We start from the raw sequence: 17516 nt of genomic DNA on the forward strand, positions 1-17516 counted from the left end.
GCCACCATTCTTCAATTTGTGGATGAGAGATTTTAAAGAAATGGGATATGAAGTAAAATCTTATGTTTAGTGCTCCACTGTGCTGTACAAAGTGTGCTATTTTGACTGATTCAATGCAAAAGTTCTCTTGACCCTGCCAAACAATTCTGTTGTAAGAAGGAGGATTATAAGCAGAAGTTCACAATGCCGGCTAATTGGCATTATTAGCTGCCATAAAATATTCTGGGTGATAGTAATATTGTCAGAGATCATGGTGATAGTGACTTATCTTGGGGGAACAAATTGATCAAGATGATAATACTGGGGCTGGTTGGAAAAAGAGTGCAAGGTATTAAGTTTCATTTGCATTAGCCTGCTGTGATTTTGTTAACCAGCAACACTAGTGGTGGGAATACATTTAGAATTTGCACTTTTCCTTTAAAATGCCAATTTCGTTACATGGAATGATGGCCTCCAGTGTCTTATTCAAATGCGCATCTCCATATTTTAACCAGAAAGGCATCATAGCTAACTCTTTGTCTTAATGCAGGACTACATACACTTGCATTAAGATGTTGTTCAGCAGTCTAGAGTAGGTGAAATTGAACTGAAAATATTCAAATTAATTAAAATTTCCTCCTGTTCACTGTTAAGACAAAGTGCGTAAATTGTTTGAAATTGAAATTTAAAGTAAAACGTAGAAAATAATTGGGCACGTGTTGCTAGTGAAAATGGAAGGAAGAAATGTCTGCAAAACCATTGGCTGCATGTTAGGCCTTTTCTCTGCAACACTTTAGCAATCCCCTTCCCACCCAGCCTTGTTACTTCCTGCCTTTCCTGAGGTGCTGAGGTTATTAGTTACATGTACACGACCTCACTGTTGAGTTAACCTGGCACCATTTAATGACTTAAATTTGGAATGTTACTAATCCATGTACATTTCAGTTTTTCTGCTTGGTTAATGCTGCTAATTCCTATACACACTTGTGCATAAATTCTAATGCCAATGAAAAGTTGATTTAATAAAGTTATGAAGATTCAGTGAAATTATCCATTTCAGCTGTTGGCTTAACAATTCTGACAAGTTTGATTACAATTTAAAGATATCGATTGCAAATGCACAGTTAAAGTGAATAGGTGGCCTTTGGATATCAGTGCGGGCAGATTTTAAGCCCCTGGAATATGTCAAAGCAGAACCCATTACAGTTTTAAATGAAGATCTGCAAATGTGCATGTTCAGCCAGACTAATACACTGATGCAGTAGAAGTAACAACCTTCGTCATGATTCTGTGCTTTTACAGTTCATAAGTACTCTTAAGCCATTATGATTCTGAGCATCCTGAGGCAAAATTGTGCATGAAGCGGTTTGAATGTGCTGACATTTCATACAAGCCGGCTGAAGCTTGACTTGTTGGGTTCGTTTCCAAATTTAGACTGGATATTCGGATTTAATTATTCTTCACAAAGACTGCATTATAAGTGCTTTCACCGGTTTCAGTTTACAATGTGTTTCTATAGTTTAACAGAGATTCTTTAATGACCATTTCTACAACCCTCACATTGTCAAGTACCATATTGCAAACACAAGGCACGATACAAGGAAATAAGAGCAGGTATGCCAGCCATTCAATATGATCGTGTCAAAAGTATGCATGCAGGTACAGCAGGTGGTGAAGAAAGCCAATGGCATGTTCTTCATTACAAGAGGATTTGAGTTTAGGAGCAAGGAGGTCCTACTGCAGTTGTACAGACCCTTGGTGAGACCACACCTGGAGTATTGTATGCAATTTTGGTCTCCTAGTTTGAGGAAGGACATCATTGCTATTGAGGGAGGATCACCAGGTTAATTCCCGGGATGGCGGGACTGACGTACGATGATAGAATGGGTCGACTGAGCTTGTATTTTCTGGAATTTAGCAGGATGAGAGGGAACCTTATAGAAACATATAAAATTCTTAAAGGATTGGACACGGTAGATGCAAGAAAAATGTTCCTGATGTTGGGGGAGTCCAGAATCAGGGGTCACAGTTTAAGAATAAGGGGTAGGCCATTTAGGACTGAGATGAGGAAAAACTTTTTCACCCAGCTAAAATGTAACAGTTAGGTCCAATTTGGTCACGATAGTCCATGGACTTTACAGACCCAGAATGCATACATTTTATGAAAGTGATGTCAAGATGTCTATTCCCTGCTATTTCACTTAACTAAGTATGTGTGGCAGTTCTGGATCTGATTTCTCCATCTTTTCCTCTTATTGATGGATGTAAAATAACTCAATTTGTTTTCAGTTTGTAAAACTTGAGAAATTTAAGACATTGCTCTGGAGACTACTTTGGTTTTGATATGCACTGCATATTGTCAAGTATTTATGAACTCTAATGTTGCCCATTTGATAGTTATTGACTATTTGCCATCCACTAAAAGTCATGAAACACATCTGAAGACCTGCTCTTCTAAATTCAATAAATACGCTGACATTCGATAACCTTTCATCACCTTGACCCACTGAATGCTGACATTGATATTTGTGGAAGAATCGCTGACCGAAATATTGGAGTAAATACATCTTTCTTCGTCCTAGCTCAACAATAAAGCAAACTTCATCGTGGATCAAATTATATTCTGTTATATCATGCAGTGTAAAAGCTGTGACTTAAATAGGTTAGCAGTGATACAATCAGATACTTGTAATAATGAATATAGTTAGTACATCAAAGTGTTCATTTTGAAGAAAGAATTTGGGATATTTGCATAAAAGAATCTTGAAATGGAACACTGTATATTTAGTGTACAATACATTGTCATAGAAATGAAGCTGCTGCGGACTAGAAGAACTGAATATGGAAGTATTTTCAAACTATTCCCCATAGTTTACTGAATTTATTATGTTTGTTACTTTTCATACCATAAATTTATGGTACGCTCTAAATTCAGTGCAGGTTCATAAGTATGCATCCCAAAACTGTGTTTTTAGAAAATTTTGATGAATTAAAGAATACAATGTAGAGTTAGTCGCTCAGTAGGAACTTTCAAAGACACTAATTGTTTTTCTCTCAAACAGTACCATCAAATGACAGCAAATTTAGATGGAGGGCCATTTTCATCTATTGACATTTTTATTACTAGCGTACACATTTAACCCTTTTTTTTTTTTTCCTTTCTGGTTATTGACTATAACCAGTGAAAAGAACTTTTCCCGGACTTGCTTAACAAAACCGCTCAACTTTGAATATCTTCATTCCAGTACCAACCCGCGTCTAATTCTATTTCGGAGAATTCCATTAAAATACCAATGCATTTCTTCTGATTCCTTGCTTGCTCTACCTTTTGCGTGTATTGGGGTATTCTCTGATTGCACCACCGGCTCTTTGAATGAGATGGGAACTTCACAGCAATGAATTTAGTATCTTGCTACATACATAGCAGCGCAATACATCAAATCCTTGTGATGACGAACCTACTGATCTTTACCACCAGGCTGGGCAACTGGTGCCCACACCACCCCACCCCCCCCCCCCCCCCCCACACACACAGCTACTTTTCTGCCCCTGCTGGCTCACACAGTTTACACTACGGACCCTTACCTGCACTCCGGTGGGCCTCAACCAATGAATCCACCTATCCTTGCCTCTTCCCTGGCCGCCAGCAGGCCGAGACAATAGGTGCAGGAGGAGACCATTCAGCCCTTCGAGCCAGCACCGACATTCAATGTGATCATGGCTGATCATCTTTTATCAGTACCCCATTCCTGCCCTCTCCCCATGACCCCGCTATCATTAAGAGCTCTATCTAACTCTCTCTTGAAAGCATCCAGAGAATTGGCCTCCACTGCCTTCTGAGGCAACGAATTCCACAGATTTACAACTCTCATTAGGCCAATAATTCGCCTGGATTCCAAGCCTCCACCAAAAGTCTGAAGAAGGAGGCTTGACCCAAACATCACCTTTCCATGTTCTCCAGAGATGCTGCTTGACCCGTTGATTTATTCCAGCACTTTGTGTCCTTTTGTGTATTAATCAGCATCTGTATTTCTTTGTTTCTATTACTTATACAATGATACTCTATTACCCAGTAATCACTTAATTTGTTATAGTGGACAATCTCTAATAACGGATGCCATTCCCCCCCACCCCATGTGCAACACTCAATTAGATGAAGAGACCCTGAAAATTGTCAAATAAAAATTAGTAGCTACACTAGGATGACTGTTGAAGAAATGTAGATTGTACATTGCACAGTAACGAAAGCAATAGCAGAGCAGTTAAGGACTAGAGTGGCTTGATGACCTTTCTTCAATGGCGTGCATCTACCGCTAGTATATAGGTTCACGTATTCTCCCAATTGCTTGTCTGTAAATATAAAATAGATGCTGTAAAAATAAAATGGATGCAGAAATACTTGCAGTCTACCTTTGGAACAAATGTTGCCTATTTCTACTTTCATTTCAAACGGCTTCTTATCAGAATTTTGCACAAATGTTTATGTGCTAACTTTCAAATATTAACCATTTACAGCTAGTTCTAAAATTCAGTAGTTGTGTTCCCAAGAAGTCTTGAGTTATATAAAATTGTTATGAAGACAGTTGTGTCAACGGGGAAAGGGGGTTGACTCAAACTAGAGAGTTTGACTCGCAATAAACAAGTTATTTTCCCACAGGATTTTCAAAAATAAAGGTCCTTTCATTACCAATGTTTATTTTTCTTACTGCAAGCAAAAAATACGAAAGGCTGTATGTTACATTGTTTAATTGAGTTTGGTTGCACGAGTGTCATTCCAAGTAATTGCTTGTCAATTTCTGTGGCCACTTGTAGTTAAAAGTAGCAGCTGTGCTCTGAAGAGAGAATAGTGTCTGATTAGTATGAAAATGCTACATGGATATATATTTCTTTTTGTTCCTCTATACTGTTTACATCCTATACATCACTTTTCTTCTAGTCAATTTCTAATATCATTTTACGTGGTTCTCTCATTCCCAATCAAAATCTGCTTGTAAGCAATTCAGTCCACATGATGCAAATGTTCCCATATTCATCACTCGCATCATATCCAATTCATGTTGTGGTAAAGCACGTTACAGCAGAACTCCCAGTACCTATAAAGGCTGTAATGTTTTTTGTAAGACATTCTGTATTTTAACATTGTGCTTATAGACCAATTCCATGTTCCCGGAAGTAAGCTATTAAACATCTTTAACAGTGCATACTTCATAGCGTTAGGAGCCTGCATTGTTACTGGGATTATTGTATTGCAAATATTTTGTCTCCTCTGTGCTATTAATCAGTCTAACATGTTACACTTAAAATTTAGATTTAAATATTTTGCTGCAGTCTTTTAACTTAAAATTTAGGTTGTGCGTTGATCACAAACATGTATTTTGATATTTTAGGCAATGATAAGAATGGTTCTTCACTTTATTTCAAAAGTTTTATCTCCCTAAGGGTTTCTCTCCATTTGCTTTTTTCTCTCCAGATCTAATAACAAAATTACTCGAGTACTATCTGAACAGCTGATGCCATTTCAATCTATGGAAACGCTTGATCTCAGTAATAACCTGATTTTTGAACTGAAAAAATTTCCTGCTCTACAACTTCGAAATCTGTAAGTATATTGTGATTATTTGACATGTATGCACTAATGGTTGTGCTGCAGGAGTTTAGAATGGAGGTGGTCCTTAAAACAAAAAATCTTTTAAATATAAGGGGTGTCTGTGTTCATAATGGTAAAATGTTATTCTTGAGTGGCTTTACAGCTTGTAAATCAATTAGTTGCCTTAATTATTACTGTTCCGACGGCTCCAACATAGTGGTAGTAATAACAAATAAGCAGTAATCACAAATAATTTAAATTTGTGTTATCTATTATGTATTTAATGTAATGTCCTGGGGTGCTATTGAAAACAAAATCAAGAAAACAGTTCAGCAGGGGCAGATTTTAAGGAAGGCTATTCTAGTACACTGCAGACAGGATGGTAACTGTTGAGTACAGCTGGGTGAGTCTTGAGAATGACTGGAGACAAGATAACAAGGACTAGGTTATAACTCGTGATGACTATTCCGTTACACTGGAAATTTCCAGACTGTGAAAGCAATTATGTACTGGACAATCAGCATGGCATTGTGCCGGGCAGATCATATCTTACAAATTTGATTGAGTTTTTTGAGGAGGCAACGAAGGTGATTGATCCAGATATGACTGGATGTTATGTTCATAGACTCTCGTCGACAGCCAGACCAAGCTAATCCAGAGGATTAAGATGCATGGAATCCATGGTGACTTAGTCGTTATGATTTGGAGCTGGCTTGCCCATAGAGGCTAATAGAGGAAGGGTGTTATTCTAGCTGAATGTCTATGACCTGTGGTTTCCACCAGGTAGAAAGAGTGCAGAGATGATCAGGTTTTGAGGGGCTGATCTAGTGAGGTTGGCCAAGCTAGGACTTTCCTCCTTGGGCCGCAGGAGGCTGAGGGGTGATCCTAGAGTGTATACAATCATAAGGGGAATAGATAGGGAGACTACACAGAGTTATTAACCCTGGGAGGGTAATCAAAAACAAGAGGACATATATTTAAGGTGAGAAGGGCAAGATTTAATACAAACCTGTATTAGAATCTAGTATTTACATGATTTCACAATATAGCAATACAAAGTTTCCACAGTGCAGGTCAATCATCGTTGTAAAAACGTTTTAAAAAGTTGCATTCAAATTGATTGGAGTAAGCTCTGTTTTGGTTTGTAATATCCTAGTGTATATTGTTTCATGATTATGAACAAAAATGTTAATATATTGTATTGTAGGGTTCTGCATTGTTTCCTATTGCATAGAATATAATAAAACAATTCTTTGAGTTGTTTTTATAATATTAATCATATTAATGTTCTGTAAAAATTAATGTAATTTAATTAAAAATATAATTTAGTTTAAGTATGCTTGCTTGTCCATTAAGCAGGACATAGTCTTGCACATAAGGAAGCTGGGCTGGTTGATCTCTACCTTGGCTAGAAATGGATAAGAGAGCGAAAGTGAGCCATTGGCAGGAGTAAGAAACAAGATGAGATTTATTCAATGAACACTGTTATGAATGTCTTTGGTATAGTTCGACAGCTGTGTAACCCAAATGTGTGATGTTGTTTAGATACATCAACAATAACAAAATAACTTCTCTGGATCCTGGTTGCTTTGACAATCTTTCGAATACACTTCAAGTCTTGAAGCTAAACCGAAACAAAATTTCATCTATTCCTTCCAAGATGTTCAAACTACCGCATCTCCAGCACTTGTAAGTTCATCTTGTAACAAAATCACAAAAAGGAACTGAATTTCAAATGTAATTTTTCATTTAAGTACTTGATCTCTTTCCTCCTTCCCCCTCCCACCCTGCCTCAGTTCTCAATTTTGCTGAAGTAGAAATAGTCGTTCTGTAAGATGAACATCTTATTTATTTTGCTGCAGGGAACTTAGTCGCAACAAAATGAAGAAAGTGGATGGCCTTGCATTTCAAGGATTGAGCGCTTTGAAATCTCTTAAATTACAAAGAAATAGCATTAGTAAACTCATGGATGGCGCTTTCTGGGGACTGAGCAACATTGAGATATTGTGAGTCCTGTTTTAATTGTTAAATATCTCTTTATAAATAATGACATACCCCGAAAATAACCAATGTGTAAATCCTGTAGATTTTGTAAAAGATTTTGCTCGGAGGTTCACAAGATACAGATGGCTTCACCATAGTTTTGTTTTAAACTAAAGTTTTGTTTTAAACAAAGAAGTACTTGGTTCAGCTAAATATGTAAGAACTTGTTTGTAAAATGAGCTGCTTTCTACCTTTTTGGCCTCGCAGCTTTGGCAGTTGACTCTCATTCCAGAGAATCCAGCCACATGGCTTCAATGTTTAAATTGCTTTTTAACTGCATGACAAACAGGGGAAAAGACAAATAAAACCCCCATTTTAGGGCTAATGCAAGCTAATTTTTTCTTCTTCTTCCTAATTTTTTCTTCTTCAGACAACTGGATTTCAACAATTTGACAGAAGTAACCAAAGGCTGGTTGTATGGCTTGCTGATGTTGCAGCAACTTAATCTCAGCCAGAATGCCATCAGCAAGATCAACCCAGATGCCTGGGAGTTCTGCCAAAAGCTCAGTGAGCTGTAAGTACCTTTTATTCCATTCCAGTTTCTCTGTGGACATCATGCCAAAATGCTAGCTTTGCAATTGAGGTTTCTTTTATATAAAGATTTCATGAAGATGGCCAAAGCAGTGTTTCTACAAGACGTGAGATACAAAATATCTTTTTAAAACCACAAATGACTTGTTGGTTCTGTGGTGGGTGAGATTAGTTGTTTTTTAAATTTTTGGGACCTGTGTTCTCAAATGAGATTTGTTGGTAATTCAATATCCTGTGATTTGGAAAACATCTAGGAATCCAGATTTAAAAAACATACAAATTGTGCAATGATTTATACTTAGCGTTTACTCATGTGGATGGCAGCATTAAGCATAACAGAATTTTCCTAATTGTTCATTGTTAATCTTTTTTTATGTGCTCTTATGGGGCTTTTCAAAGTAGGGGAGGGAGCGCTCAGGAAAAATCTTTACCTCAGTTTGGGCATGAACCCTAATCAGACGTTTGCTTGCGTAAACCAGTTGCCAAAGAAAGATTTCAATTAATGCTCTCATTTACCAGACCAATGTACATTAAATGTGCCTTGCCAATGACCCCAGGCCTCAATGAGAGTGTACCTGGTACCCATAAATTTTCAGGTCCATTCACTTCAAACAGGCGTCTTGCCATTGTCAATCGCCCGCCATTCTCTTTTGTCTGCGTCTCTATGTCTGTAAAATGTCATCAGTGATTATTTAATTTTAAAAGTGCAAAGATCATTGTCACAGTTCAAGGCAGATAAAGACCATTGGTCCATTTTGCCCACCCATGCATAATAATACTTGGTTTACTTCTAGTATTCCCACTTTAATAATCTGGGTGACTTCCCCACACACTGCCTGGAAATGAACTGCCTGCCACCTTAAACATTTGGATTCTAGGACTTTGTAAAACTTAGACTTGAAGCTTGTGATCCTGCTATACAAAACTTCAATAATGTAATAAAGGTGACTGCATCTAAATGAATGCAGCAAATAAAAGCATCTCTCCAGTTCCTCTGAGCTGGAATGAATTTATCTCTCTGGTTTTTCATTGGGCAATTTAGAATAATCTAACAGCGGGCTTTAAACAAATGTTTATTGGTTTTCTAGCTCACTGCTATTAGAGTACAAAACAGACCCTAGTGTATAGCTGACATTCTAAGCTTGAACACTTCTAGATTTAAATTAATTTTACTTAATTTGTTCAATTAGATACTGCTGGGAGTTATTCACATATCAGCTATATTCTCCAAGTTATACATGGTTATACGGCATAGAATAGGTCCTTTGGCCCAATCTGTCCATGGCAATCAATGTGTTTTCCTGAGTTAGTCCCTTTTGCTTGCATTTGTTCCATATTCCTCTGAACCTTTCCTATCTGTATACCTATCCACATGTCTTTTAAGTTCTCTTCTGAAGTAATTCTACAATATGGTGTCACTTTTGCATAAGCCTGGTCAATAAATAATTGCAGGTTATGTGAATATTGGACAAAATGATGAAGGAAAGTCTCACTATACGTATGAAACAACCCTAGGCATGTCTGGGCATTCTCCTCTTTTGTGGGCCATCAAATATAAATCATCTGTATCTCTGTCCACACTATAAATCTAGATATACTGAAGTAAATCCATGCTGAATAAGGATTTTTGGACAAGAACATGGTTCAAACTTGTTCATACCTAGTTTTTGTAGTATAACTGGTCGCTAGACAAATCTAATGAACCATGAATAATGAAATATAAGACTACTTTTATGTATGGGTATCAACTTAGCAATTCAGACAGAACAAAGGAATTACAAATGTATTTTGTTTCTCATTGACAGGGATGTCTCATTTAATGACCTAACACGTCTGGAGGATTCCACCTTTGTTGGTTTGAGCCTCCTTGGGCAGTTATATATAGGAAATAACCAAGTGAGTTACATTGCTGATGGTGCCTTTGGAGGACTATCCAGTTTGCATAGTCTGTAAGTACATCTTTATATATAAAATTTGGTTTTCTTATCTTTAGTGTATGGCTTAATGTGTATTTGAACTTTTAAAGTCAGTATATCTTTCATTCAGAAGCACCTCGGTATCATGAAATGAGCTTCATGTTTATAAGCATAGTGCAAATGAGTTAGCATTTTATGCATACCCCCTGAATGCCTTGTTTACATTTGTTTTAAAGGCATGTAACATGCTGGCTATGCACTTGCAAGTGAATTTTCTAAAATTTTCTAAAAATTACAACTGTGTAATTGGATGCCGCTGCATAACTGTCATGCAGCAGCACCTAGAAGCAGGTTCATTTGTAAACTGTATTTCAACCATACACAAGTTGTTACAGTAGAGCTTCAAAGCCATGCAATCTTCAGAACTGCTTTGTAGAGCTGAAACTGATGAAGGTTACCTGAGAGAGTGGACCTATCAGCTAAACCTCTTTACAGAATAGGATAACCAATTCTGTCATTGGTAGGAATTACTATTGCAATTCCTGATGGATTTTTACAAGAGTAAATAAGAAACTGCAATCAGGCTGTTTTCTGAATAAAGATTTGATTCTGGAAATTTACAACTAGTTATAAATCACAAGTAGTTTCAAAATGCCTCCCAGACAATTAGAAAGTTCCATAAACAGTTTTATTTGAAGGATATACTCTGGTTAGTGATCAGGTTAGTTTGTCCTGTACACCAATTTGCAATGAAATTCCTTATTCTTTCACAGTAGATAGAATACATATAGTAATGTTAAATATGGATGCATAGCAGCAGAATAGTGCAGGACTGCAAAATAATCTTTTTGTACCAAAACTGAATAACCAATGAGGTAGAGTGAAGTGTAAGAATATGTGGTAGCACCTCCAGGAATAGGGTGTGATGGAGATGATTTGTTCATCACTTGGGTAACAGCGCAGTGGAGAAGAAGCTAGTCTTAAGTCTGATCGTCAAGCTTTCAAGCTCCTATATCTTCTCCCAGTAGGATGATGGACATCTTTGATAATACTTCCTACTTTCTTGATGTAACATACCATGAAGATGGAATGAATGGAAGAAAGTGACAACCATGTGAAAGGCTAGTCCATGTTCATTGCTTCAAAGGTTCAGGGAGCCAAGAACAAAATACTTTCTATAACATATCTGTAGAAGTTCATAAAAATCCTTGTGAATATGTCGAATCTTTTCAGATGTCTAAGAAAGTAAATATGTTGATGCACTTTTTTGAATCACTACATCAGTGTGAACAGACCAAGTTAGGTTGTTGGTGATATGGATGCCAAAGAGCGAAGCTGTCAGCCATCCGTCCTGAAGCCTTGTTGGTGGGATAGGATTATTGACATTACCGGCCAGGTTATTGTCCTGACACTGTTCTCGATCACTACTCTGTATGTCGTCTCATCATTGTTATAGACGTGGCTGACAACAATGGTATTGTTGTGAACTTAGAGATTGAGTTAGCATTGTGCTTGGCTATGCTATCATTGGTGTCCAGAGCAAGATACTGCAAACACAGTCCTGAGGTGTATCTGAGGGTCAGGATGGAGGAAATGTTACAACCAATTTTAACCAACTGAGGTCTGCCAGAATTCTTTGGTACATTTTTAGCTTTGCATGTAAAGCTTGATAAAGACATTGAAGACAAGAGATTTATCTATGTATTATTTTATGGCTTTTCACACACATTTGTTAACAATATGAATTATGGCCTATAGATCTGTTGCAGCAGATGAGTCCTTGCTCTTTTTGTATGATGTTGTCAGGTTTCATAGAATTTTTTTTAAAGTATTTTGTGTAATGCTTATTCTCTATTTGTATTCTTCACCCCTTGCCAACTGTTCCCCCTCCCAAAACATTTAACAGAGACCTGAAAAATAATGAAATCTCATGGACTATTGAAGATATGAATGGGGCTTTCTCTCAATTGAGCAAACTAAGGAAATTGTAAGTGATCTTCATTTTTACTCCAGTGGAAACACTGAAGATGTCTTCATGATGCATTGTTTTGTGCATGTGAGCTTAATCTGTGTACAAAGTTAGATCAAAAAGTTGACTTAAATGTTTCAAGTGAATTATTTCAAGCTCAGTGAGCCTTTTGGTGTGGAATGTATTGAGAATCCAATACTCTGTGGGATGAGGAAAGGAAGTGTGCTTGAGGGCTTTGATCAGGGCAGCCGGATACAGCTTGCAACTCAATGCTTTTGGAATTGAATAGGGTTGAATACTCAAACAATACAATAAGACAAAAATATCTAAATCTGACACATTAGAGAAAACCGACTAATAAAAAAAGCTGGATTTCTTGATAATTCGCAAGTTTGTGTTGCAGTTTTTGGTTTCAAAATTGACCATTTGTAATTGTTAGTACACGATCCCCTTTATTTTGATTATTTTGCAAAGGATTTGATCTTTGTTGAGAGGAGCATGTAGTTAGAATATGGAGAGGGAGATTTTATGTGAAAAAATGATTCTGCTACTAAGTCCTCTTATTCAAAGATGCACATTTTAGATTTATTGTTAAACTAAGTGCCTTTTCCCCAGGGGACTACAGGGAAATCGAATCAGATCGATCACAAGGAAAGCATTTTCTGGTCTGGATGCACTTGAACATCTGTAAGTATTCTGGAATTCTAGCACAGATGGCGTTGAGCACTAAAGCCAATTGACTTTGGTCGGGCAATGTTTGGGCTATTGCATAGAGTTTGGGTCCCTCTGTCTTATAGATTTATGCAATTTATTCCTGGAATATGTGGGAGCGGTGTGGCCTCTGAGGAACTGGAGAAATTTGGCCTATAGTCAAATGTTTAGAAGAATGAGAAGTGATCTCAATATGCACAAATTTAGGATGAACTGTTAGATAACACAATGTTTACTTTGTCATAGTCGTAAAATGTCGAACAACATGCTAACCAAGGTGCCTTAGCTAAAACAGTCCCTTTAACATGTGTTTGGCCCATATAATCTATAAACTTTTCCCCTCCACATACCTATCCAAAAGTCATTTAAATATTGTTATTAAACAGCCTCAACTACTTTCTGGCAGTTCGTTTCTTATATCTGCCATGGTCTGAAATAGTGGCCCCTTTGGTTTCTGTTAAACTTTCCCCCTCTCATCTTAAATCTCAGCCCTCTAGATTTTGATTCCCCTACCCTGGGAAAATGACTTTACACATTCACTTTATCTATTCCCTTTATCTTTATTTTATACGCTTGTGTAAGGTCACCCTTCAGCCCCTTTGTGCCCTAATGAATAAAGTCCTAGACTGCCCAATCTTTCTCTAGCTCAGGCTGTCAGCTCATGGCAACATCCTCGTAAATCTATTTGCCAATTATAGAATACTGGTCACCTGACCAGTGCCCTTTTAAGTAAACTAATAATTTTAATGCAATATATTTCAAATTGGGCAAAGTTGTAAGAGTAATTGAATTAATGTCTGCAAATGTTTATTTTTTTAAAAGTTGGTGGAAACATGTGGATGATATTTTTAATTAGTGTACCTCTTTTCTTTTTGTAGGGATCTGAGTAATAATGCGATTATGTCTGTCCAGAGCAACACCTTTTCTCAGATGAAGAAACTTCATGAATTGTAAGTGAGATCATTGTGGATATTATATCATGTGAAGTGTCTAACTTTATTTTGGAGTTTTCTTGCATCTTAACATAAACATCTCCAATCCTGCTTGTTTAGTTCGGATGCAGGCAATATGATTTTCTTTTACGTTTCATCTTATTCCAACTGCATAACTGTGCGCACTTGTTTCTCAGGTACTTGAATACTTCAAGCCTCCTTTGTGATTGTCAGCTGAAGTGGCTGCACCAGTGGGCAATTGATCATGGATTTCAGCCTTTCATTAATGCAAGCTGTGCCCATCCGCAGTGGCTGAAGGGAAGAAGTATATTTGCTACTAAACCAGAAGACTTTGTATGCGGTGAGTTACGAGTTTTTGTTTAAACTCCAAGTTAAATTTTCAATCATTTGAATAAAGGTGATAAATACGAATAATTTTAAAGTGTTTTATTAATCCATTGCAAAAAGTCCGTCAATATTATTTCTGACTTACATTTTTTTTTGCTGGATTTAAACTTACTGAAAAATAATTCCTTACAGATGACTTTCCCAAACCTGAGATCATGGAACAGCCTGCAACACAAGCAGCTGTAAAGCATTCGAATGTGAGCTTCATCTGCTCAGCAGCCAGCAGCAGCGACTCTCCAATGACATTTGCCTGGAAGAAAGATAATGAGGTGCTTCATGAAGCTGAGATTGAGAACTATGCACATCTTCGTTCTCAAGGTGGTGAAGTAATGGAATACACTACCATCTTGCGTCTTCGACATGTAAATTTCAGCAGTGAAGGAAAATACCAGTGCGTGATTTCCAACCACTTTGGTTCATCCTACTCCAACAAAGCCAAGCTGACTGTGAATAGTATGTATTGAGCTGCAAGTATATTTTGGTGATTTAGTTGTTTCGGATGTTTTTAATTAGGGATGACATTCAAAAGGTTAAATATACCAGCAAAGGATGAACATGGTAGTCACTTAAAGTCATCTGATGGCAATCTATAAATATGCCAATGGCTTGGATAGAAGAGACACTTAAACATGTTGAAAACCATTAATAAAAGAATGCCAAGCGTACCCATGAACTGGGTATTCAGAATGAATTCTTGAGAAATTCATTTATAGCAGTTCTGAGAATTCTATTGCCTGCATTTCAAAATGTAATTACCTGTCTTTGTCCTTATGAAATGTATATTTCCAAAGCTTGCCATTTCATAAGTCTATTTGTAGTTAAGAAGTAAATGTCATGGTTATGTCGAGAATTAATGTGTACAACAGACATAAAGACAATATATTCAATAATTTGCTTTTGTTGCCCTTTGCAGTGTTACCATCATTTACAAAGTCACCCACAGATCTCACTATTCGAGCAGGAGCAATGGCCCGTTTAGAATGTGCTGCCATTGGGCATCCTACACCACAGATAGCATGGCAAAAAGATGGTGGCACTGACTTCCCCGCAGCACGAGAGAGAAGAATGCATGTTATGCCAGAAGATGATGTTTTTTTTATTGTAGATGTCAAAGTGGAGGACATCGGAATTTATAGCTGTACTGCTCAAAATAGTGCTGGAGCTATTTCAGCCAATGCAACGCTAACTGTATTAGGTGAGTACATGTAGAAGCTTGTCATTTGACTGAGCAGATCAGAAATTTAAAGAAATATATAGTTTTGTGTCATTTTAAAAATAGAGCAAACATTTTTTGTTTTATCTTAATGTTGGTCTTGGGATATAATTTTTTTTGGTATCCTGTGTAATCCTTATTATGTAATTGATGAATTTTTAATAATTTTAACGGTAAAAATATGAATATATAGATATATAAAACTTAATTTCGAACTACTTTCAATCCAGAAACACCTTCATTTGTGCGTCCTCTTGTCGATAAAACGGTGGCGAAAGGTGAAACTGCAGTTCTACAGTGCATAGCAGCTGGGAATCCACCTCCAAAACTGAACTGGACAAAGAACGATAGTCCTTTATCAGTAACTGAAAGGCACTTCTTTGCTGCTGGAAATCAACTGTTGATTATTGTGGACAGCAGCCTGGATGATGCTGGGAAGTACACGTGTGAAATGTCGAATACCCTTGGAACTGAGCGGGGAAACATTCGCCTTAATGTCCTTCCTACACCAAACTGTGACTCTGCACAAAGTGCTACACCATTTGAAGAGGATGGATGGTCTACCATTGGAATTGTAATCATAGCGGTGGTCTGTTGTGTGGTTGGCACATCTTTGGTTTGGGTGGTTATTATATACCACACAAGAAGGAAGAGTGAGGACTGCAGCGTGACAAACACAGGTGTGAAACTTAAACAGAAACCTCTTTGGCTTTAAGTGACGGAGATAGAAAAGAAAGTAATACACTCAATATCTAATTTGAATTTTTTAAAAAAAATGGTTTTATGCTCTTCCTCCTCCTGTCCAGGCATGATATAATTTTGTGCTATTAGAAAATAGAGCATTTTTTTTTGTATTACTTAAAATATTGGTCTTGGGGATAATAAATACATTATTTTTGTATCTTATTTAATCATTACTGAGCAGTCAATGCATTTTTTTTGTAGGTAAAAGCTGCCTTCAGCTTGTGTGATTACATGGCTGCAAAAGGCAAAGTGATTGTTTATTACAGGGGTCTGACATTTAAGTACTGTCATGTTGTTCAACTGCAGGAAGTATTGCAATCTGATTTAGTTGCGTCTTAATTTCAAGCTCAGACATTAATATTTAATGAGCCACTAGTCAACAGTTGAGAATGAGAATCCCAGCTGATCTTTACCCCTCTTAAGAATCCAAGGACAGGTTGTGTTCCCTTGTTATTCCTACTGAAATCATTAAAGCCAGCATGGATCGGCGATTAAGCTAAGATTTTGACACGTATAGCTTAACTATTTGTTGGATTATGTTGCTGAACTATCGAGGGAACTGGTATATTTTTTCCAGTAATGTTTTGTTTCCTTTCGTTAGAACCCCCCCGTACATAAAAACTGCTCCCAGGGTGGTTAATTCATCACTTGCACCTGTATTCTCATTTTCAGTTTGTGACCCACTATAGCATTTTAAAAAAACAGATGAAAACTTTTCTGCATTTATTCCTAAGATAAAAGGTATATTGATACTCATCCATTTGGCATAATTGTTCCTTTAAAGCACACTTTTTATTATTGTAAAAGATAGATTTGGAAGATGTCATGACCCAAAACATCTGTCTTCACAGTTACTACTTCTCCCATTGAGTTCCTCCAATCTTTTTTTCCCAAGGTTAGAGCAACTGTAGACAGTTGTGTCTCTGAGAAATATTTACTTTGGGGTTTTGAAATTGAAATATTTATGAACATTTTTGATTAAAATCATACAGCTGTTGCAGTTTGCTTTACTCTAATGTATCACTGGAGTTCTCATCCTTTGTTTTTTTTTATCCTTTATTTTTTTCCTCACACTTGATAGCTGTTGTTAGGCCATGTGAAAAGCCACTGTCTAACTGGTCCTACTTTTGATTTGTGACTCCTGCTCAATTGTGTCGATGTGGAATAAACACCCACCCACCCCCAAACAGTATCACCAACTCTTATGACTAGAGTCCTGAAGGCTTTATTTGGTCCCTGTAGTTCTCCTTCGAGCTTAACTAACCTAAGACAGGTGCTAGCACTATGCCCGTGAGACCTTGCATATCCAGTTTGGTTCGGCATAATGTAGACATTGTGCAGTGAACGCTGAATCTTGAATGCGTAATATTTTCTTTGACTTGTGTCAATTTTAAAATGTTAAGCATGTTTTTCAAAGTTAATTAAGCAAGGTTGGTGCTTCTTAATATGCTATTTTAGTTATGAATTAACCAGTTGACCAGAT

The 17516-nt window shown here is 37.1% G+C and overlaps 1 protein-coding gene across 1 annotated transcript in view; it reads left to right on the forward strand.

The window, feature by feature from the left end:
• Positions 1 to 17516, forward strand: part of LOC144603423 (leucine-rich repeats and immunoglobulin-like domains protein 3) — a 44796-nt gene that overhangs the window by 17586 nt on the left and 9694 nt on the right. Inside the window, exons 4-15 of the mRNA XM_078416617.1 lie at positions 5450 to 5578; positions 7112 to 7255; positions 7429 to 7572; positions 7980 to 8123; positions 9946 to 10089; positions 11963 to 12043; positions 12641 to 12712; positions 13615 to 13686; positions 13866 to 14029; positions 14209 to 14529; positions 14990 to 15271; positions 15520 to 15969. Coding sequence (XP_078272743.1) covers positions 5450 to 5578; positions 7112 to 7255; positions 7429 to 7572; positions 7980 to 8123; positions 9946 to 10089; positions 11963 to 12043; positions 12641 to 12712; positions 13615 to 13686; positions 13866 to 14029; positions 14209 to 14529; positions 14990 to 15271; positions 15520 to 15969 — 2147 coding nt within the window. The remainder of the gene's footprint in view (positions 1 to 5449; positions 5579 to 7111; positions 7256 to 7428; positions 7573 to 7979; positions 8124 to 9945; positions 10090 to 11962; positions 12044 to 12640; positions 12713 to 13614; positions 13687 to 13865; positions 14030 to 14208; positions 14530 to 14989; positions 15272 to 15519; positions 15970 to 17516) is intronic.

The sequence above is a fragment of the Rhinoraja longicauda genome, chromosome 20, assembly GCF_053455715.1.
Source record: "Rhinoraja longicauda isolate Sanriku21f chromosome 20, sRhiLon1.1, whole genome shotgun sequence".
NCBI lineage: Eukaryota > Metazoa > Chordata > Chondrichthyes > Rajiformes > Arhynchobatidae > Rhinoraja > Rhinoraja longicauda.